Here is a 24321-nt window from a genome sequence, read left to right on the forward strand (position 1 = left end):
GTTCAAGATTAGTCGAACATCATTTCCCATTCGCGCTCACCGGGGTGGAGAGGTTGGAGCAGCGGCGCGCTCTCACAGCCGACATGGACAACTTCTGCGCGTCCCGCCTCTCTCTCTCTCTCTCTCTCTCTCTCTCTCTCTCTCTCTCTCTCTCTCTCTCTCTCTCTCTCTCTCTCTCTCTCTCTCTCTCTCTCTCTCTCTCTCTCTCTCTCTTCTCTTTCTCTCTCTCACACACACACCCACACACCCAAGGGTCAATCCTAGCGACCTGACTCATAGTGAGTCACAGGTGAGAAGTTGGTTCTTAAAATATTGCTCAAGGTTTATTCAGGCTCTGACAGTCCCATTGCAAAAAAAAAAAATCCACATCAGGGCAAGTCATACATTGCCCTGCAAGTGTTCTTGTAAATTATTGTCCAAATACAAAAAAAAAAAATCTCTCCAAATGTTTGCATTTTCTAAAAAGTCTTCCTCAATTTTTCCCACAAACTGGATGGTGGAGTGGTTTGTACTCCTGCCACAGGGCAACAACATTGCTGCTTGAAGTCTGAGCACGATGGTGTTTTGTGTGGTCCAAAAACCACATGCCTCTGCGAATTTACTGTAAAATTCTAATGGAGTGTGAATGTTACTGTGTGGTTGTGTTTGCCCTGCGATGCATTAGTGTACTTGGGATTGGACACAGAGCAGCGGAGCCAATCTATCTATCTCTGTGTCACACACACTAACTAATTTTTCCCAGTACTCTGCTGTAAATGACCTATTTAGTCACTTAATTGATTTTGTATGCATAACAATGCTCAGGCAGCTTAAAGCATTAGCAGCTCCATAATAGAGAGACTATAAGGCAGCACAGTCTGTCCAATTTCAACTCAACTAGAAAGCCATTAATGCTCCAGCAGCGTTGTATGGAATTACACTGAAATTATTGCGGATATATTTTTTCATATAATTTACATGGAGTAAAACACTCAGATTACACCACTTTGAATCTGCAGTTTTTGATCAGCACATTGTTGTGGTTTCACTGGGAAATCTCACAACTTCCCCTCTTTGGACTGTGCTCAATAACATACAGCTCCAATTCGCCTTGGCTGTTTAAGTTTCTCAAACTCATCTTTCGTTAAGTGGACCGTGTGCTGTTTTATGAAGCAACCAATAACCGGATGGAAGAAAAAAAAAAAGCTTTTAGTTTATTTGTCTTTTAATATTTTATGATACTGCCTTCATATGTGCAGGCGTGTCTGGAAAGCATGCACTTGCTCGAGTCATGCTTTGGGATTCAAAAGCATAAAAGGTTTTTGTATCAGGTCCATTTATCCACCTATATGTCAGCTGTTACTGAAGAGGAGTTGTTTATACATTTGTGCTGAAATACAAGCTACATGCACATGCTTTAGCATTACGCATTTATTGTGAGTGTGAGAGACAACTACAGTTTTTAAACCTTCTTTTTTTTTCCCTTCCCCTCGGGCCTTCATGTTGGGTAACCTTATATTCAAGAAAATCATTTCTTTCAATGAATAATTGTCTGGTTTTCTTTCACACATCAGTTCAAACCGAGAGTGAAACAATTCGTTTTCCAGAAATGTGTCCACAGTTAAAATGCATGACAGAAGCTGACAATTGAGGAAATAAGAGGCTGAAACTTCTCTTCTGTTTTACTGTAAACTCAACCGTTTTTGGTCAGAGTGAAGCAAATTGTGGTGTTGTTGGTAGTTTGGAGTTCAACTGCTGAAGAAGTAAGTGATTTTCATTGCCTTGTACTCATCAGTTAAAGATACAGAACATCAGCACCAAGAGAAGGAGGGGATGATGGGAGAGAGAAATGTATAAAGGGCGTAGTCGATAGTATTAAAGACGTACAAACACTCAGATCAGCCGATCATGAAATAGAGAAGAGAAGAGAAGAGAAGAGAAGAGAAGAGAAGAGAAGAGAAGCCAGTGAATCTACTTGCCGAAATGTATTTTTTTGAATTAGCAATATGCTAAGCTGAGGACGAGTCTCCAAGACTGGAAACACACAGGATATCTTTATTATTGTCTTTCATTCACTCTCTTTTGTTGTTTCTTTGTAATTGGGTTGTGCTTTTGTTTGTTTGTTTGTTTATTCGGGGGGCGTCTGTGATCAAACTGTTATTACACTTATTAAAGGATTGTGGGGCCACCGACTGCAGGCAAGTAACACCAGAGAAATGCCTGATGAACAGAAAGAAGGGACAAAGTGAAGGTAAACAAAGAGAAAAGGAATTTGCATTCAGCAAAAAGGAACAGGGCATGCGAAGTTACAGTGTGAGTCGGACAGGACTGTCCTGGCTCATACACATCAACCTCGCACACGTTTTCCTTCTCCTCGGCTGAATGTGTCTCCTGCTTTTTATTAGCCACCTTCCTGCATCTCTTTAGCCAGGGCTCTATTTATTTTTTAATTTTACTCTGCTTTGGCTCGTCAAACACCGACGTATCTAGTATTGTTATGAATTAATGAAAACAACCTGATATAATGTGTTTCACTTTTTTTTACAATGACAAGTCAAATAGATTACTGTTAAAAAGAGTAACTCCTGGGAAGACGACGCTAGACAGGTGGGTTCTGTTAGTCGAGGGACACAAGAGAAGAAAGCACAAGTGTCTTTAATCCTCTCATGCCTAATTAAGTGTGTTGTTAGTTCTTCTTTCTCCCGTCGACTGGTCACTGTCTCATTTCATTACATCTCATTTGCACTGATGGGTGTCCACATATAAACAACCTGAAGTGTTTCGTTACAGCGACTGTGATCCTCGACCTCTATTATAGATCAAGTTGTGTCTGTGGTGACACGTTAACCTCTTGGATTACAGGTGACTGCTTTTAACCCTAAGATCATCTAACCATTTATCCACAAATCAGTCTTCTGCTCTGTTTTATCCAGGCAAGGTCGCAGGGCAAAGGAGCCCAGAAAGTAGATGGGTGAAGGCAGGGCACACTCCATGGAGTCGCTTACACTCGTGTATGCAGACAATGTTAATCATCAAACGTGTGTTTTCAGACAAAATGTGGTAAAAGCCTAATCACAGGCAAGGAAAACATGCAGACTTCACAAGGAAAGACCTATAAGCCCAGAGTCAAACCAGGAATACTGTGAGACAATGGCAATAACCACTGTTTTTAGTATAATTTTATTAGTAATTAATATTCTTGATGTCAAATCAAAGTTTAGATATAATTGAAATAGTGAAGGCTGATATAACTTTGTTTAGTCTCTAAATAGACTCTTTCTGGCCTCATAATTTCTGTTTATTGTGACTTCAGCACAGTTTAGAGCAACTCAACTAAAGTAAGGCTTTAATATAAAATACATTTGGCAATAGCTGTACAGCATTCAGATTCGCCACCAGAATTCAATTCTTAACTAATCCTGATAGTTTTGGTCTCCTCAGAACTTCAATAAATCAATTTTCCCTCCAGGATAAAACATTTTTTCACTGTGATTAGTGGAAAAATGTCCCAGCTGTTACAAGTCTTTTGTGCTCCTGAAGAAGGTCAGCTAAACATGGAACATTAATAATGAACTGTGATACGGAGTGAGAATAAAGTGTGAACCTTTTCATACACTTAATTATAAAGACTATTTCCAGCGCCCACACTATAATGAAAATCTTCTTCACCACCAACACAAAGAATCACCATGATATTAAATTTTAATCACAGAGATATGGCAGAGATGTAATCTCAGTCTTTCCGTCTTCTCTCTTCACCACTAAACCTGATTTAAAAAGTTTATGCTCCCTCCCATGATCCCCATCTTCCTCATGCTTCGTCAAATCCCACCATCGCCAACCTCTCTCAGCAACCCGTCTTTAAAAGCTCTCATCGTCCCCGTCCCTCCCACTGCTCGTCCTGATCTGCCAGTCATGCTACACTCTGTGACCTCTCGCAGCCCTCCAGCCTTTCCTCCACATCCCCTTCACCACTGATCACACTCCCTCTTCTCCTCCCATCAACGCCACAGAGTTTCCTCCTTATTGCCTATTCTTCCAATGTCCAGTATGCGAAGTCTGCTTGGTCATATTGTGGCCAGTTTCAGCCACCAGCAACTAATTAAAGTCTCTTCACTGCTCAAATCACAGTTATCTGATTAAAGCATTTTGCTGCTAATTAAACTGCCAGTGTGTCATGTCACCCACCCCCCCCCCCCCTCCATGAACAGTCTCTCCCTCACTCTCCTGCACTCCATCACACAGAAATGAAGAACGACAGTGTTGTGTCAAAATCTCCTTATAATTTCTTTGATTGTATATTAAAATTTCTCTGTCCCACGTCTTGGTTGACCAACAGCGGTACGTGCAGCAGCAGCTCGAGGGGTCAAACAAGACTACACAAAGATTGCTCATCATCAGGTCCTCTTGTGTTTGTCCTGAGATGGAAAAAAAAAATCAGCACATATATTTGTGCCACTTTTTTGTCACCACAAATTATGTGCTCATCATAGCTTCAAGTGTTTATTAATCAGTATGAAATGTGCGAGGAACATTTCATTAATGGTCTTTGCAGCCCCCTTCTGTGACCTGAGGGCAAGTGTCTCCTTATTTTGATTATTATGACTCATCAAGAGTCTGGTGCACAAACAACTGCATTCCTTTAACAGATGTATCTTTATTTTTTCCAACCTTGAAATCTGTATCTGATTTTAAGCGAAAGACATTAAGATCTGACCACAATAACTCTGTTGAGGTCAACACTAAAATCTGTAGTATCTCTTTTGGCCACTGGTGTGCAGCACCAGGCCCTTCTGTCAGAAGGTAACAGACTTGAGATGAAACTCCACCAGGATCATTACAGTGAGAAACCCCCCCAAGCTCGGTTTAAAACTCTTATAAAGTGTTGGGAAGGCAGCTCGGTGTCTGTCCCTCAGCCCGGTGGCTCAGCAGCTCAGAGGAGAAGATCAATGCCCGCTCGACTCAAACTGCGCAGCAGCTACACATTCTGTAATGCAGTAATGTACTTCATAAATATCGACCACAGAGCTGAAATAGCAGGTATAAATCCTGAAGGAATGTCCTGTGGAAGATAATGGGGGAGATGGAGGGGAAACAGTGGACTACAGGAAACAGATCAAAGTGCTGACACTCACCAGCTTGCATCAAGGTACCAGCAAGTGTGATTACAGCAGCAGAAACCAAGCAGAACAGAATACAATACAATAGAATACAATAGTATTTAGCCTTTTTTTTTTTATTCCTTCATCTGTCAAAACACTCAGTATGCAAATCATGACATGCAAGGTAAAATTATTAGGGACCTCGCGAAAGGCCGTGCACAGGCCTGGCCAACGGCAGGTCCCTTTTGTAATTCGTACGTCGTTTTCTTCTCAACAAACCGGACCTCCTGCTTGCACTTCATGAGGTCAAAGAATTTCATTTGAAAAAGTAACACTTGCTTTTATGTATGAATTTGCATGACAAACATGGGTGCATTACACATGTATGAAGTCATATAAAGAAGAATAAATGCTTATTGATGTCCGACGACAGCATGAAATGGTCCTTAATGTCGACTCCTCTGCTGGTCTCTCAGGCTGCAAAGCCTTGTGTTTCTCATTTATGGCCCACCTTTATCATCTCTGTCATCCTCCATCATGTCACTCCTTCTCTTTTTCCCTCCCACCCTGCTTGTTACCCCCTTCTCCTCATTCTCCCTCCTGACATCCAATTCTAGTTCTTTGGCTGCGCTGAGACAATAACACCAAAACTTTCTCCAACCCCCCCCCCCCCTTTTTTTTTAATCAATGCTGGACTTTTAGAAAATTGGCCTCTTTGCAGTTCTGCCATCTTCAATGGACACACACACACACACACACACACACACACACACACACACACACACACACACACACACACACACACACACACACACACACACACACACACACACACACACACACACACACACACACACACAGAGCATTGTTGTATCGAAGACTGAGTTGTGCACAGGTTGGTTTAATCTGTGTGCTGCAGAAAATCTACTTTTTTTTTTCAAAAAGTTAGCCATAACGTAATATTTCTGAACACAGCAATCAAAAATCCTCGATGTTTACAGGCTTTTGTTTTTGTTTTTTAAAATGAAAGGTAATTTTCAGTGTTTTGGGGTAACTTTTCAAGCAATAATCAAAACCCAGTTAAACATAAGCTGTATTCCTAAACTGCCACATGTCCTCTCACACACGCAGCATTAAAACATAGAGACCTTCTCACCTCAGCCTTTAAACATGGGATCAAGTAATGTTATCTTGAATCAAAATTGTATCCCTCAAATAAAAGACTGTGTGCCTGGAAGCTACTCTTTATTGCAGTTCAAGAGGGTATGATATACATTTAGCTATCATTGATAAGTTTGGTGAATTTGTGCTCATTTTACTTAAGTTTCAAGGTTTTAGTTGTGTAGATGGGCTGCTTGCTTGAATTCGAAATAATCTGTAATAAGTTAGACTTAATGACATTTGTTTAAATTTTTAAGTTTGCTTTTTATTTTTACAGTCCTGTTCCAGTCAAACACCCGATCAACTCCTGATGACCTCGGTGTCAGGCTTCGCATTGCCAAGCACTCTGTATAAAAACAGGATGTGATGTGATGAGTTTTGCCTGCAATTTCTCAACAAGGCCATTCATGAGAAATAATTAGTTTCCACTCATGGGAGGCTTTTCTCTGCGGAGACCAGCACAGATGTGAACAGCAACCGTGACCTCAAAACATGGACAAGTTGAACTTTTGACATTTGGGCACCAAAACGGAACAACACAACCACATAAGAAAACATTAAAAAAAAGAAAAAAAAAGGCATGAGACACTAGAAAAAAAAAAACAGCTGTAGACTACAAATGATGTGAACATCAGGAAATAAAAGACATCCTCAGAAAAAATATGAAACCTGTCCCCCTTTCTGCAGCTCTTCGGAACACCAACAACATCAACACCTCATCCTCCAAACCCCCCACAGCCACTCTCCTAATGGAAATTGATGCAGATGTCAAGAATGTAATTTACGTCTCACAGGAGGGGAGGATGGGGTAGCAAGTATGAGCTATAATTGCTGATCCCAGTCTAATTCAACGGCTGTCACTACATCTGTAGGATTATGTCACTGTGTGTCATCTTGCATATGTGCGTCTCTTCTATGTTTGTGTAATTTTAGACCATTGTTGAGCTGGTTTTCATGGAGAGCTACGTGAAGGTTTAGATCTGGGTCAGTGAGTTTAACTGTAGCAGTGTGTAATACTGGGGAGACAATTGGAACATCGTTTTACCATAAATCACTACATTTCAGAAAGAGTTCTAAGATAAATTTGAGGGGCAGACGAGCCATAGATAAGAATATGACACAGGTCAGACTAGGACTCCACCAAATCAATAAAAATCAATAAACTCTTTGCATGTGCATCTGTTGTTATTACTGACATTATCTTTACTTGCAAATTGTTTTAACACATTTGCATATTTGCTGTCTTTGTGGAAGTCTGAACAGTTGGTGGAAAACAAGTATCTGATGCAGGACAAAATAACCTCATGTGTTCATCCTATCTCTTGCTGAAACTGTGATTATAACTTGTTATTTCTTTTTTTTTTTTTACTTAACTGCTATATTTATAGACAATGTTTAAGAATTGTTGCATCCCTTCAATCAAGAAGAGAATATGTGAGTATTACTAATCACAAAGCAAATACATTTCTAACTTTGAGTAGAGAGTTTGTGTAAAGCGATACTATTTTCATGAAATCAACAACTAGGCTTTGTGTAGGACCCTTCCTCAGCAAGCAGAAGTTATGTCAATATCAGGGTAAAGCTTTAAAAAGGCCATATTGTGCAAAATTCACTTTTTAGTGGTTTTTCAACAGTAATATGCATCGCTATACCTGGGAATGATGGCTCAGAAGTGAAAAGAAATATCTGCCCTCTCTCTCCCTGACCTGTTTAAATTTTTTAAAAGTGTGTTGCATAAATAAGCGAATTAGAACTCAAACCCTATATTGTATCATCGGGGGTTTAGCCAATCCCAATCAAGGTAGACTCTCTCTTTGACCCTTCCACAATTAGGCAGCTCTGCTCTGGCACATGGCATCAAAACAGGAAGTACTTCCTCTTCTTCCCAAGATGGGCATGTGTAGGCGGAGCCTTGGATTATGGACCCCTCAAAGTAGGTCAGGTATTTGTTGCCTTACTTTTTTCAGGCCCCACAAAAACAGAATAATAAGACCACATAAACAGACTCAAATACACACGAAAATAACTGTTATTTTACCTTTTGTCAATAAATCTATATTTAACTTACAATAATTTCCTGTAGACCTATTTTATTAGCCTGATTCTGACCCTTGAACTCCAACTTTGGTCAAACCATAAAATGTGTCTTCAGCTAAATCTTGCTTTCTGAATCATTATCATAATATGAGTACAAGAACAGATTTCTGTTCCTAGCATTGGCTTAAATATCTTTAGTATACACAAATACACACGAGCACATCCACATACTGCAAAATCTTTGCGTCAAAATATTTCTTGAAAATCACTGACAAGTCCAAGAAGAAGTCACGGTGCATAAAACACAGGAAAAGCTGCTGAAGAGGCTGAGATCGGAAGGTAAATACTTCATAAGAAATTATGGAAGAAACTGAGATGTATTTAGGATTTGGAAGAAAAAAATAAAAACATCACAGGATAGATTGATCATTCAATGTGCATCTAAGTCATCATCACTGTTCCTTGGTTTCACTTCAGTTTATTGATCTGTTTAGCAAGACATCAGGTCTTCCTGTAAACCAAACCTCAACAAGTTACGCAACATGACAAGCCAGTGGAAAAGAAAAAGAAAAAAGCTGCATATTACTGCTCCATCAACTGATGAAACAAAGACAAAATAAATCCTTGATGCAGGATTACAGTACACGTTTTCCCATGGCTACTGTTGGCAACAGTGACAATGCATTTTGACAGGTGACAAGCTAGAATATTCCTCAGGAAAAAAAAAAATAGAATAATTGGACACAAATTCAAGTAATGTCTCAGATGGCCATAATAACAAATACAATAGGAGAGAAGAAAATGCAGGTGCAGACACAAGTCGTTTGGTTGATTTTTCCGAGGCTAGTGTGTATAAAATACTGTACAATATTATTGCTGCTGGTTTCCTTTGTGAAAGATGCTGAAAAGCTGGATGAATGTTGACAAAAAGCTTGATTGAAACCTGTGTACTGAACCTTTAGGAGAAGCACAGTGAGCAGCAGCAGCAGCCTTCTGGCCGCCGATGTAGTTTATAGCACTTTTGTAGTGTTCAGCCTTGATTCGACACACGTTTCTTTTACAAACATCACAACAGCAGTTTGTCACAGATATAATGAGTCAATCATGTCACATCAGAGTCAACACAGTGAGATGTGAGAAGGTAAAAATAGGCTGGGGCATCCCACAAACCTCATCCACAACCTTCTATGACTCTTTAAGGAGCCCAGCAGTGATCTCTGTCCCCCTCTCACTTTTATTTTCCAAGGCAAATATCATGGATTCTTACAGTATGTGTTCTATTGGCAACAGGACAGAGGGGGAGTGATCTTTCTTGCTGTGTATGCAAAGTGTGTATACACAGAAAGGGCTCATCGTCTTCTCCTCATGTTTGCAACACGTCTGCACAATGAGTCTGTTTGTGAGACTCTGTGATTTCGGACTCAACATAAGCACATTTAAAACAAGAACCTGGGCAATGTTGTTTGCATGCTAGCCCTCACTGATGTCTGTAAAACAGATGGTAGGAATATAGCAAAATCAAAATCAGGTCCTGAGTTGCTATTGCTTGCATAAACTTTTTAAAACAGTGCTAAGGGTCAGTGTACGATAAGACAAGCTCAGGTCGGGGTGCGCTTTCTTTCTTTCTTTTTTTTTTTAAAGACACTGCTACATTTCATTTGTTGGAGATCTGTAGGCCAACTGAGAATACCGTGGCTTAAAAGTTAAATAACATTGCAGTTTGAGTTTAAAAATATCTTTAATGTTCATTAAAACTTCAGTGTTGTTCTTATATTTTTTGCCTTTTGTTTCCTCCTGGTTAATACAAAATAGTGTTGATTAGTAATGGGTGATTAAATGACTTTGGATTCTAACTGTAAAACATATCTTTCTCTTCCAAGAGATTTAACAGATTTGGAGACTTAATATGACTTAATATTTTTCTGTGAATTTGTGATGACCATGGCGTCGTAGGGAGGGGGAGGTGATGGACGAAGGTCAAAGTGCCTCCTTATGGTTTCCGAGCCAGGGTGTGGTGAGGGGCCGATGTGCGAGGTGTTGAAATGTTAACAGAGCTCTTTCTGGAAGGGGCAGATCAAACGTAAATTTCTCGGGTCGTGTTAACATCAAAGTTGGGTTTTCAGTTATGCTCCATGTCTTCAACAATGGGGGTGTTGTAACTCTGGAAAAGAGGCTGCATGAAGAGGCCCATTGTCCCGACAACACAGACGCACACAAAGATCCACAGAAAGAGACGGTCAATCACCATCGCCACATATTTCCAGTCCTCGACAATCTGCAGAGACAAAGATAAGTCAAATATTAGATTCTGGCCGTGAATTGTTTTGGTTTTTTTTTTGTCTTGAACTAAACCTGTGAAGTGGATTGACTTTGTGTCACTGATTCACTTCTGTTGCAGTGAAAGAGGCAGTGGTGTTGCTTTGTCTACTGTTTGTGTTTGTTGGTTGTTTGTGATGAAGACAGCAAAATAAGCATTCTGAGTGTTTCATGATCATCCACGGCCAACACATTTGTAAATTATGAAAGGAGTCAAGCTAGATCATCTTCAGGCTCTACCTGTTCTGACCAATATATTCAATGTCGCTTCCTCGTGTTAGTGTTAAAATGTACGTGTTTGAGGATTAAACTGCGACTCCAAGTCAGTAACTTTTCAGGCTAATAAAACACTGGGAGCATTTTCCACTTCTTTTTATAACAATACTTATTTATGATTGTGGCTATATTGCATACCATTTTTGATTTTGCCAAGTATTGACCAATATAGGTTAAGCTGCCTGTGCTTTGCCTGTTAGCTGACTGGCGGTAAGCTGAAAATCAATCCCCCTATTGGGATCAATACACTTTTCTAAATCTGTATCTGAATATTTATCATGGCATTCACGCTTGTGCCAATACTTTTTTGCAATCACCTACCCCCTCATCATCATCCTCACTCTTCATCTTCTCTGCGATGTAGCGGACTCCATCCACCGCATCCTCCACGTCGATGTTGCTCTTGAGCGTCATCCTCTTCCTGAACTCGGTGTTCTCCGACAAGTCACTGATCTTCCAGCCGTAGCGTTTGGCCGAGTCCTCGTTGACGTAAAAGGACGAGGAGGAATCTGCCATTCCGGCGGGGCTTCCCGTCCCGCCGTCCGCCCCGCACCGTTTCTGATCGGAGTACTTCTGCTTTTGGTGTTTTTTCCGAAACTTCTCACGGATGTTGGAGCTCCCGGGTCTCCGCATGAAGAGGAATGAGGGGAGTCGGTACAAGAAAACACGTTTGACCCAAGCTGGCATGGTGTGAGTACTGGGGGACCGATGGTGCACATTGAGAACGCAAACGCTGGTGACGATGGAGAAGGTCACCAGCACCATCGAGAACATCAGGTATTTCCCAATCAGAGGCACTGCTAAAGATGTGGGCGGGACAATCTTTGAGATCAGGAGTAAAAACACAGTCAGGGCCAGAAGGACCGAGATACAAAGGGTCATCTTCTCACCACAATCTGACGGGAGGTAGAAGACCAGAATAGCTAATGATGTGATCAGGATGCAGGGGATGATCAGGTTGATGGTGTAGAACAGCGGTTTCCTTTTGATAATGAAGTCATAGGTGATATCCAGGTATCTGATATCATTAGGGTCTTCATTCTTTCGTCCAGGCAGTGAAACGATGTCCCACTCACCGCTGGGTTTGAAGTCATCGCGAGAAGCAAAATCACTGAGGAGAATAAGATCGATCTCTGTGTGGTCATAGGTCCAGGAGCGAAACTTGAGCGTGCAGTTCTGCTGGTCGAAGGGGAAATCACGGACTTCAATTTTGCAAGCCGACTTGTAGATCGCTGGTGGGAGCCAGGCAACCTCACCATTGTTGGAAACCACAACGTTGGAGTAGAAAGACACTTCATAGGTCCCATCAGCACTGAGGGAGAATGGTAGAGAAGTGTAAACGGAAAAAGTGAATACAAGGCTCTCAAATATTTTGTGTTTCAAAAGCAAATCAGCCATTCAAACACATCCAGATGCATGAATTCCAAAACAAATGAGATATCAGGTTGAGGGGACGAGTACAGAACGACACAGCAGAACGATTCAAGCATTCAATGACGATTCTCCTGGACACTTACTTATAGGTATTCAAGAGATATCCACCATAGGGAAAAACCCCAAAGCAAATCCAGAATACATTACAGGGAATATATTGGAACCCTCCTCCCCAATTACCAGGTGACACTGAGCTCTGCCAAGACCAGTGAATAAAAGTGACCAGTCCATATATCTGATTAAATCAATACTCAGAAACCTGAAAAACTATTTACATGTATGTAGGTTGGAAAAAGTGAATGAGGAGCAGTAGTTGGTATTGCTCTCAAGAATTATCATTGTTCAAGTTTGACCCTGAATAGAGCAAAAAATTGAACTTCCTTCCTTCTATGACAGGAAAAAGTGTCTGCATGTTGACAAAATGATCTGCGACTGTCTGTTTGCAGATGTGACACATGCATCAATGTCCAAATTGTAGCCTAGCTTCGGACACAAACCAGCAATATCGCCACGGCCCCCCACACCTCAAATCTGCTGATACAGACTTTTTCTCTCATCCCACCAAAGGCTGCAGGGGATGCATTATGAATAAGTGGCCTATCAATTATAAAGCAAGTCAGGAATCCAACCATCACACTTGGTCTCTAATGCTCTGGGGCCACCGTGTAAATGCAGACTAATTAAAAATGCAGAGGCCCCACCTGCTTCCCCTGACCTCTGGTCTGCCAGACTTTAGTGCCAGACCTCGATCTGAAGTGCTGATCATTTCCTATCCGTTTGCCTTCTGGAGCCATTATGCTTTTCATGTCTTCTTTAGCTGACCAACAATTTGTGTTCATTAAAGATTAATGCCAATATGCCGGGTAAACTCCGGGCTAGCTGCTGACCGAAACACAAACGCTACAAGTACAAACAACTAGTGAGGTTGTCAGGGCCCTCTTGAACGTTTGTTCCTGGAGCCAGTCAATTGGAAAACAATCAGATCCACTCTTGATCAACTGATTCATTTCATTCATAATGCATGGTCTCTGCAGGGTGGCTGCACGGTGGCGTAGTGGTTAGACTTGTCACATCACACCAAAATCCACAGTCCAAAGCGTGTTTGTGTGGAGTTCACATGTTCAGCCTGTTCATGTGTGTGTCTTCTCTGGGCACTTCACTGTTTTCCAACAGTCCAAATCGAATTTATTATACTGTTAAAGATTCTGCTCACCACGCAATTTCACCAGGATTCGATAAAACTAAACAACTTCCAGATGAACTCAGTTTCCACATGGTAAGGATAAAAAATAATAATGAGCTAATGTCACAGGAGAAGGCAGCAGATGGAAGGAGTCTCAGGTGTTGGCCTACAGGGCAACACATCAGGTGAGGTAAACACTGCACTTAACACTTAACTACACTTTTCACAGCATTGAGATTAGATGAAGATATCGTAGTGTTTACATGTATAAGAAAACAGAATATAGGCACACAAAAACTATCCTCACATCTTTATTTTGTTCAGAACTGCAGCTTTAGAAAATGAGATTGTGCGGTTGTTCAATATCAGAATGCACTGATGCATGAATGTCCGGTGGTTTAGAAGCTTCATGCTCTTCATGCCAGACCCAAAGTGTGCTTCAGATGATCTGGTCAGTCTAATTTATCTGTAGGTGTCTGGCTGTCTCTGTGTTTAAACCTGGTGACCTCTCCAGGGTGTACCCTACCTTCAGTCCCTAGATGCTATTCTGTTACCTGTGTAGGATCAGCAGAACCGTGTGTGAATAGAACAAACATTTATGCTCTTTGCTTTTGCATTTTTATGCAAGCTCAATGAACTGACACGTTCGTTTAGGTGTTCAGAAGGTATGAAAACCCTTCATGTGCATCTAAAATCAGCTGGGTTTCATATGCTGGATATGTGAGCTGGGGTGGAATACGTTTGACCGTGCCTACATACAGCCTGATATTGGACGCTTTTGTTTAGTTATTTTGCAATGCTATTGTCTTGTAAGTGTCTTTGGATCAATCAGTATTGTAATTTTGGATAAGTATAGTTTCTTTATGTTAAATGGCAGTCATGGTTCAAGAGTATTCAATTTTGCTGCACGTCATCAGCTCACTGCAGCTTCCTTTTTTTCATCGGCTGCTGGAGATACATTTGCATAATGTTTTGGAGTTGATTTAAAAGTTCTGTTTCAAATGTCTTGCATCAGTTTTTTCATCATCCACTTTTTGCTTGACCGGATCCAAGATTTCGGGAAATAAACATCAAATGATATCAAGCTATTCTGTTTAGATAAAGTCTATTATTCTTTCATTTGTTTTCTAATTTCTTGATTTTATAGTTATAAATGTATTTTTTAGTCTATGTGAAACAAACCACTTATAATGATTAGACTTTCTGCAAACTCTCTCGATAAAACTTTTTTTATATGTAATTTTATTCATTATTCCAAATGAAACATGGTCAAAAAGTTGATCTAAGAGGATTAACAGTGTAAGAGGATATACTGAGAAACCTTTTAGGGAAATAGAGGGTTATTGTGATAAATTTGCTCAATATTTCTATTGCTTTATATACTTTCATCACTTAGTTTTAAAAACACACTTATAGACAGTGTCTACCGAAAACCAGACGTACTTGTTATAGAGGACAATGTCTGGTAGCCAGATGTGTTGTGACGGTAGTCGGATTTTCTTAATTCCCTCGTACTCTTCAGGATCCCACATTAATCTGTAGTCGTTCCAAACCTTTATGTGAGAAACAATACAGAATGAATAAAGACAGGCATAATGACAACGACAAACAGGAATAAAAAACAAACAAACAATCATTTACCAATTTCAGTTCATGTTTTTATGACCTCCAATTGTGAACTTGCTTTAAACTTTCTTCAGATGGCTGCACCATCACAGTGGTAAAGTCAATTAATTTTCTATCTGTGTGTTTCAAAGTGTATATGTCACACCTAATCTGTGAAATGAACCCCTTCATAAAATGGCCGGTTTATCAAATGAGTAACATTAATTGACACAACCATCAAATTTTACTTTTTATATTCTGTATTTAGATTTTATGTTGAATACTACTATTTCTCTATATCAGTGACATGGAATATAACCTCCAGCCTTTAGTGAAACATTAAATCAGAACTCAGAAAATACTCCACCACATTTCTGGGTGGCTTCCAGGGACAAAAAGCACTACGGACGTGGTTAAATGGACACAAACCTGAGTGAGCCAACAGTTGGTGGTCATGATTTGCTCTCTTTCATTCTGAGGAAAATAGACAGGCAAAACACTTGTATAAATAACCAGCAGCTCAACATTCTCCTCCTAAAAATCACCCAACTTTACTCTTGAATCAGCTTAAATTAGTGCAACATGGCACGAGATAACAGCATATGAATGTCAGTGTTGGTGTGCCCGTGTGCGTGTGTGTTTTCTTACCACATTGATCAGCTGAGCCAGAGACACCTGGATATAAATGGTGACCTGCTGGCTGTTGTTAACAGCTGGTCTGATCAGCTTATTGTAGCGCTCCGGTGACAACAGGTGACCAACCAGCCGCTCCTCCACCTCCGCACACAAGGCAGCTGCACGCAAACACACACAACAATACACACAGAAAATGGATCACTTTTAATCCCTCCTGGCTCCACTATGTCTGACAACATATTGTCACATTAATGCTTAAAAACCATTAGAGTCGGGCTATAGTAGCTATAATTCTGGGTCAGAGGCGCTGGGAGTTTCAGACAGCTGTGATGTCTCAGAGAAATGTCAGCACAATCCAATATTAACAACGGTTGTTCGTCGTAATAGTAGACGACAGAATGTGTAGTCTTGTTTCAATTCCTCGCTCTAATTGGGAACTTTTTTATTCATATGATGAAACAAGTACTAACCATGATACATATTACTGACCTTCAAATTAAGTTTTCTGTTACACAATTTTTCTTTTCTCCACATAAAAGTACAACTACATCCCCTGTGTCGCAAGGTTACTCAAACTTATTCTGTTTCATAAGGCAAACATATCCCCTGGCTATTATGTAATATTATTCTTGGATGACTTGCCAAAATGTCAAACTACAGCCTCCACAACTGCCTAAAAAAAAAAACATTGACTTTCCTAATGTCATCATCTCGGTGGAGTGGATATTGAGATGATGCATATGAGCCTCATGTTCTTTAATGTATTGAGTTACTTATAAGTACTGCACTCTAACCAATTGTACCACTGGAGCACTGTAATATTATGTAAGTAAACAAGTGTTTGACCTGCAGCTACGTGCGTGCGTGCGAGCACCAGCCAGTGCAACATTTTAAGAACCTTAAATTTGATGCAAAGTGGAGTTCACCTTCATCAATCTGGTGAGATGCTTTTTTCTCAGAAATGATCAGATATGTGTCTCGTTTTAGTTTTCTTGCAGTTCAGATGCCTGTGTGTTTGTGGGGAAAAACATAAAGCTTGAAAAAGCCATTATGAAAAAATTTACTATATGTACTGTATTATATGTACTGTATCACCACTGTTATCTAATGTGACTTTGTGTAAACTACATTAAAGTTCCATTTAAAAAACATTGAAATTTTTGAGTTATTTCAGATAACTTCTTGTTCAGCTTGTTAACATACATTAAATTGTCATTTGAAGTTACAGATATAACCTATACGTACACAAAAACATAGAAAATATATACACATGCCCAGGGTCTAGTTGGTGAAGCGATGTTTAAATGTCGTGCTGTGAATTCTCACCAATTAGCTGCTGCAGTGATGCAGCATGTTGCCTGTCCTCAGATGTAACTTGTGTGCAACGAGAGCAATGGAAGTAATGTACTTGTATGTGTTTGTGCACGAGAGAAAAAGAGGTAAAGTAAATTAGATGTAATATTGTAATTATTAACAGTCCAACGCACAGACATAGACAGAAACACACAAGTAACTATTTGCTCTCCAGGCCTGTAATCACCTATACATCATGCTGCGTATCGCATGTTTACAGTGCATGTAATATGCAGTTCATATGACAATGAGGGCTCATGTTTAATAGACATGAAAATCCAGAGAGAGGGAGATGGAAAAGACACCTCCGGGCTGATTTCAACCATGTAATCAACAGAGAACAATGTCTGACTGGGTCAGGGAGCTTCAGTGACAGTGAGTGCTTCAAAGCTATGACACTCTGCCAGACCGTGATGCATTAATAAAAAAAAAAACCTTCCAGTCATTCAAAAAGATAAATCTCTATGATCAAAGCTTTCAATTATAACCAACTGTGAAGGAGTCTGCTTAACAACTTCCACTTAAAAAGTTTAAGTCCCTCAATAAGGCCATTTTCTGGAAATTCACAGACATGAATTAAAGTCCACTGACAAAATGAATATTTATATGATATTTATATGAATACAAAAGCTAATAAAATATTGTTCATGCTTGGTATTCATGCCTTGTTTGAGTTTGTTTTGCAGAGCATTTGTGAAACCTTTTGTATCTAAAAAAAAATAAAAATAATAAAGTCGACGTGACTGCTTGCAATGACTCAAACAATTTAAACCAGAAGGTGACAGAAAGTGGTGGATTACATAAGAGGTCAATACTGTGTAACTCTTTGCCCAAAGCACCATCAACAACCATCTTCAAAAGGCCATCTTTAATCGTAATCTCAGTTATCTGTGAAAGTCAAACACAACACACAATGTTCTGTACGGTCGCTGCTGCTGTTCGCATTGAGGGACGAGATGAAGAAAAACATGGCTAAGAACACAAAAAGGGACAAGCACATGAAAGAGAAGATTGTTGAGAAATAGGAGGAACAACACTGCAGACCACCTGGTTGTAGGGTCCAGTTCTGATCTTTTGAACCGTTGATATTTGTGTGTCCGCAGTCTGTATTTGATTGGTAGATTCTGCTGAACATCAAAGATCACTCATTGATGTTTACATGACATCCTACTGAAGGTTACGGTGACTTTTGCTGCAGCACAGCTCAGGAGCAGACATCCTCTTCCCACCGCTGGTGTAAAGAAACTCCAAAAACAGGCCACATCAGACACACACACACACAAAAAAAAGCTGCTCATCACAGGAGGAGGCCTACCAGACACTGCACCAGAAGATCTGGTGCATGAATGGCATCAATTTCTGGAAACACTGCATTGATCTTTGTGAGCCATTCATACTGCAGCAGCTGTGCAAACACTCCTGACCTGGCATCAGGAAAGCACTTGTGTCCAGCCGTCTCAAAGCTGTTCAGTTTCCAGCCTGGGGCAAAAGTGAAAATGGTCTGTTTTGGCACTTTACTTGCACTGGTCCGCAGCCATGCACACAGCTGTCTCATCAATATCTTTTCAAGATAACAGCGTGTTGAGAGATGTGTCAGGATAAGAGACGCTGAGCTTTGGAGGCAGGAGCGGAGAGGAGAGGTGTACCCTGCACTTGGTCACTCTGCATCAACCTCCAGCGAGCCGTCATGTGAGCAGGAGACAGGAGAAGAGTGTCCAAAGTCTGAGCAACCCTGACACGACTCCAAACCCAGAGGGCAAACGTGCTCTGAGACCGAAAGCTCTGTCCGCCAGGATTACGCAGGGAGAAGTGAAGGACGCACACGCGAGCAGAGGAGGACACCAGACGCACACAAACACACCACAAATAAACAATGCCAACACTCGTGTGTGCAACTAAACAATTACCAGATTAGTACAATCATCCGATCAAGTGAAATTGGATCATGCCATATTATGCTGCTGATTCATGGGGAATGACTGTGACTCATAAATGTGCCTAATTGGATTACAGCCTGGCAACAATTCATTGTTTTTATGTATTCAGTTTGTGTATTCAGAGTGTGAACTGCTGCATGGCGGTGTTATGGCTTCTTGGTACAAATAAAAACAACTACTTTTTTTCAAATTTCACCATCGAGACCATACTTTTTAGAAATCCTATTTGTTTAGCTCATTGTAGGTTTTCCGGTTTCATTTGTCTTTCCGCTTAATAGGATTAAAGCCGTCCCAAAAGCAAAACATGTTAAACTCCCCGGTGCTGTCGAATAGATGAAGGGAAATGGAGCAATGTTTGAAGCGCCTAATTTGTAGGTTACTGAACTTCAAATTATATTTTTGCAGCATTGAGCAAAACTTAGTAATGACCGGGGAAAGGATTAACATGCGTGAAACAGTCCACCATGCTGTCTGTTCACCATGAGGACATTCATTCACCTTTTGAAACTGATTGTATAACAAGTTGTATAATGAAATAAGTCCCTGACTCTGCATGATCTCAAACTTTGAGAGACCAGGGAGAAAATGATTTAGTGATTTTTTATCCTGGCCTATAGGCGGGACTGAAATTATGATATCTTGGCATCAGCTCTGGTCATTGCAACTCTTGTGTATTTATTTAACAATGCCTAACTATAACACAGTGACTCTTGTTTCAATCCACCACTTTAGAGTCCAAAGAATAAATGTGTCCAAGTCAACTTTTGCTAGTTTGCTTGCCACAACATCCAACCTTTGGCTTAAAGGCATCAACTTACTCTCATATTCATTCAAATCCATGTATGTAATAAATTCAGGAGTCACTTGGAGTGACTATTAACATTAATATTGATAAATATAACAAAATGTTATGAGTGAATTCAGCTCAGCTATTAGTTGTTTAGTTGCTATTCACTCCCTCAAGATAGCAATTAAACAACAATCCATCAGAGAACAACTCATTGTAACACCAACATATTGGGAACACAGATGTAGAATTGTTTTATAGGCAGTATGAACCAATTGCTTTCCTCTGGCTATTGTGTTTTTTAACCAGCAAAGGGATTTCATTTCTCTTGCAAAACAACCCTGAGATGAACTGTTGGTAAGTGAGTATAATGATGGACGGACAGAGGAATAAATAGTTCGATAGGTGGCCAGCTGATAGATAAATGGGTGATTGTGGTTGTTCATGAAAGTCTTATAAAACAATAGAAATGAGTCGTCACCAGAATCCTCCACACTGCAGCACATAAGCATAAGCATGGCTTTTGTCTAAAATCATAAGACACATATTACTGCGTGGAAATTAAATAGTTGTTGTTCACATTGTTCCATATATATATAGATCATGGTAGTGGTATGAGTCTTTAATGTGGTTCCTGAAGTGGTGACTCTTCTGATTTCTGGCTTCGAGGAGTCACATTGCCTTAAAAATGTAAAGGGGACCACATAAAACTCAGCACAAAAAATGAATAAACTGCAAAAGACAATTGTACTGCATGTGCTGAGCAGGATGGAGGTACAGTATAGACCTGGACAGAGTGACACAAGGCGCTGGATCTGACAGTAAATGCTAAAACAGTACATGAGGCTAAAATGAGATGTGTATGAGGTTGATGTAAGCAGAGATGGAACATTAGGGAGTCTACCAGCAGGTCTCATCACACATGTATGCACACACACATACACACTCCTGTCCGCCCCGCTGCACTCTCCACACCTCAATAATTCATTGCAGCTAAAATAAAAATGCCATCATCCTACATGCAGAGACACTCAAACACAATCAGAGATTATTCTCTGTGTCTCATTTTCTCAGACGAAAATCAACATATTGACCACCGCAACAAGCGAAGAGTAGAAAAGACACACAAAAAATCTCTTAAATTAAGCTGCTTGTTTGAGATGCGGAGGGCTGAATACCCTGTGTCATCTGCAGAGAACAGAGAGAAAAACATCCAAATACTGCATCCGGTAGGCTTCTTTTTAGGATGGTGAATTATTCAGAGGTTGCTATCTGAGGTGGCCTTTCCAAGCCCAAACAATTTAAACTTCAGCTGTCTTTGGCTTTACTGAGCACACTGTCTAGTATCAGCCATCACACACACACACACACACACACACACACACACACACACACACACACACACACACACACACACACACACACACACACACACACACACACACACACACACACACACACACACACACACACACACACACACACACACACACACACACACACACACACACACACACACACAAAACACCCATGTGCCATTCATATGCGTTCAAAGCCACACAGTCAACTCCTAACAAAATATTTTACGTTGCTCAGAGTGGATCTTCTGCCTGAGAGAGTTTTGTGCTTTAAGCGTCTCAAAGGACTTCTGATGGTTGTTTTGCCCCAAACTTTACTTCTTGACGCAGTCCTTCTGTCTCTGAGGATGAAGTCAACTATAATACAATATTTTTGTTCCTGCCACAGACTATTCCCTGTGTCTGCAATATTACTTTGAGCATTTTCAAGAACATGCCAAGAAAGGTTTCCTGTGTTGTTGTTTTTTGTTCGTCACCTGATCCGGCTTCTCATGCTTGCAAAGTATTTTGAAATCTGTGTCCATCTAAACAAGTGCATCAATACAGTGACTAATGGTTTACTATGAAGCACAATGACTCACCGATGCTGAGCCCTGTTTACCGGAGACATTTGCATTTGTGAGAAAGCAGGTTGTAAACTTGTGAGAAATATCAACTTTTCCACACAAAAAAAACCAACAACAAAAAAAAACACCTGGGTACAATTTTGCACTACATATTTATTTTCTGCACATCAGCTTGTAAAGTCCCCTCTTAGGGGGTTGAGGTAGAATCAGAGTCAGGGTTGTGTGGGGATTTCGTGCAACATGCTAAACACAGTTCATGTGTGACCCTCTCTTGCACTCCGAGGCATTTTATGTGCATTTAATGCGAACAACATCTCACTGGGAACTGTAGCACACGCTAGTACGTTCACTGCAGCATGCAGTGGATACTGAGCGAGACAGAGACCACAGGAAAGTGTGATGGAGCCCTGAATTTGTCAGATAAGTTACAGCATAAAAGTGGGTCTGCGGTAAATACATGTAGAGTCAAACAGGAAAAGTGTCATGTAGGAACAGACAGGAATTGGTACAGAGAGTGAAATGGGGAAATACAAGCAGGCAGTTGACAACATGATATATTGCTGCAGAGTAGCTGACTGGGTCTGGTGTTTCTTTTACTGTAGCAGTTCGGAGAAAGATTGTAAGAAGCAAGAAAAAAAACGCAGTCACTTGACTGGAAACAGAGCCAAGTTGAAAATAAACAAATCACATGAGAGGATGTGTTTATAAATGACGATGTTCATGATCCTTTAATAACACATGAACACCTGTCTGATGCTGCTTTACAATCATTAGCCACAATGTAATAAATTACAATAATATTAATAATTCATTTTACTTGTCAGGGTAGCCCAGATTTGTTTTGAAATAAAACTGTTGAACTGTCTGACTGTCACTACTTGTGTATTAAATATAAAAAAAAAATTTAAACAGTATTTGGCAGAAGCAATGCAAAATATCATGATTGAAAGTTGGAGTACACAAGTTGCCACTGCATCATAGAAAAACACATAGAGAGGGATAATCATACCCACACACACACATACAAAGGCACATTTCCAGACCAATTTTAACCAATTCACATAAAATGCATCTATTTGGATTGTGGATAGTGGGGGGGGGGGAAACAAAATAGTAGGCGCAATATCATACACATGCAATGAGAACATGCAAACTCTACACAGAAAGGCCCCAAGCCCAGCCCAACCAAGGACCCTCTCACTATGACAAGAGAGTGCTAACCACTACACTTCTGTGTGGCATTACACTAAGCTAGAAATGTAATTTTGTACAGACTAAATGAGTTTGTGCAGTTCATGTTGGTTGATGTGGAGCACTATGTCTGGTTTTGTAGCAGAAGTGAGCCATGTTGCATGCCTTGCCATTCGATAAATTGGATAATCTAAACGTGAGTGATGTTGTTTCCTCTGTAAAGTTTAGGTGCAGTTTAATCATTCGTTCATGGTTTATCTTTTAACTCCTCTAAAGCAGCAGGCACAGTTGTGACTGTTTTGTGTTGTACGCTGAACACGTTCAGCACCCTGGACAGCTCCAGGAAAAGCGGTCCTGTAAATGACCGTATTTCAGCTGATTTTAAAGTGGCTTTTTTTTGTCAACTTAGACTCACACTGCGAGGGTATTGATATACTTACATTGCAGGTCGGGAACCCTAACCCAAGCAAGATCACTTTTTCTTTTTCTTTTTCTAGAATTGTGTAAGAAGTCCTTAAAGTGTCCACATTTGAAACAACACAATCCTGCTGCGCATTGAGCAGCCGTGACAGAAGCATCGAATGCGTTGTTTAAAACACGGGTCATCGTTACATAGAGATAAACAATAAACGTTTCCATTTAAATCGCGGCCCACAATACAAACTAATTCCGCTCCAACTCTTAGATGATTGACGCGTGCTGTGAAATCACGTGTCTGACGTACGGAAACGCAACTACTTATCGCCAGTGGTCTGCTTTTCTGCAACACTGACGACTTAAAGATACAAGTAATTCTCAAGTATACACTTCAAATACCCGCAAAAAAAGGATCCAACTCTTTACTGCGATAACAATACCGATGCTTGTATACAATGTGTGACATGGGGAAGTCCGAGAGAGTGTCGTTTCACACATGGACAACCCGCATGGATAAAGTCTCGTACTCAAATTGGAAGATTTAAATGGATAACTTACTTGCCACGGTGAGAACCAGGAGAGTCAGTGCTTCTTTCACCGGGACTGCCATCGCTTCCCCCCTCCAGTGTGACACACACACACATGCACACAAACTTGCAGATGAAGTGTTCCTCGGATTTCCCTCCTTCCTGCGCTCAGTTTATTTCTAAGAAAAGTGTGAAACAAAGACGAACAGAGACCGGTTGTTTTATACCGGTGCCACTGCGCCTCGTCCCACCGATGGCGACCTTGAGATGGAGATGGGAGGCATGAGGAGGACAGCTGACTGCCGTGTGAGCCCAGAGATGAGGAGGCTGGCCGCCTTGTGCCAGAGCGCACCGACTCCACTGCTGACTGCTCCTGGAGCTGTGATTGCGCGCACCCGAACCCGGAGAGAATAAAAGCACCCTTAAATTTCCTTCAACGATGGAAATAGCGTTTTC

General features: G+C 40.6%; 1 protein-coding gene across 1 annotated transcript; it reads right to left on the reverse strand.

The window, feature by feature from the left end:
- Nucleotides 1-10398: 10398 nt before the first annotated feature.
- Nucleotides 10399-23948, reverse strand: chrnb5b (cholinergic receptor, nicotinic, beta 5b; the record flags this gene model as incomplete). The annotated part of the gene is made up of 6 exons (XM_080502784.1): nt 10399-10554; nt 11193-12183; nt 14932-15041; nt 15523-15567; nt 15742-15887; nt 23897-23948. The coding sequence occupies 6 exons, from the start codon at nt 23946-23948 to the stop codon at nt 10399-10401; spliced, it is 1500 nt and encodes a 499-aa protein (XP_080358910.1).
- Between the last annotated feature and the right edge of the window lie 373 nt (nt 23949-24321).

The sequence above is a fragment of the Blennius ocellaris genome (genome assembly GCF_963422515.1).
Source record: "Blennius ocellaris genome assembly, chromosome: 9".
In the NCBI taxonomy this organism is placed as follows: domain Eukaryota; kingdom Metazoa; phylum Chordata; class Actinopteri; order Blenniiformes; family Blenniidae; genus Blennius; species Blennius ocellaris.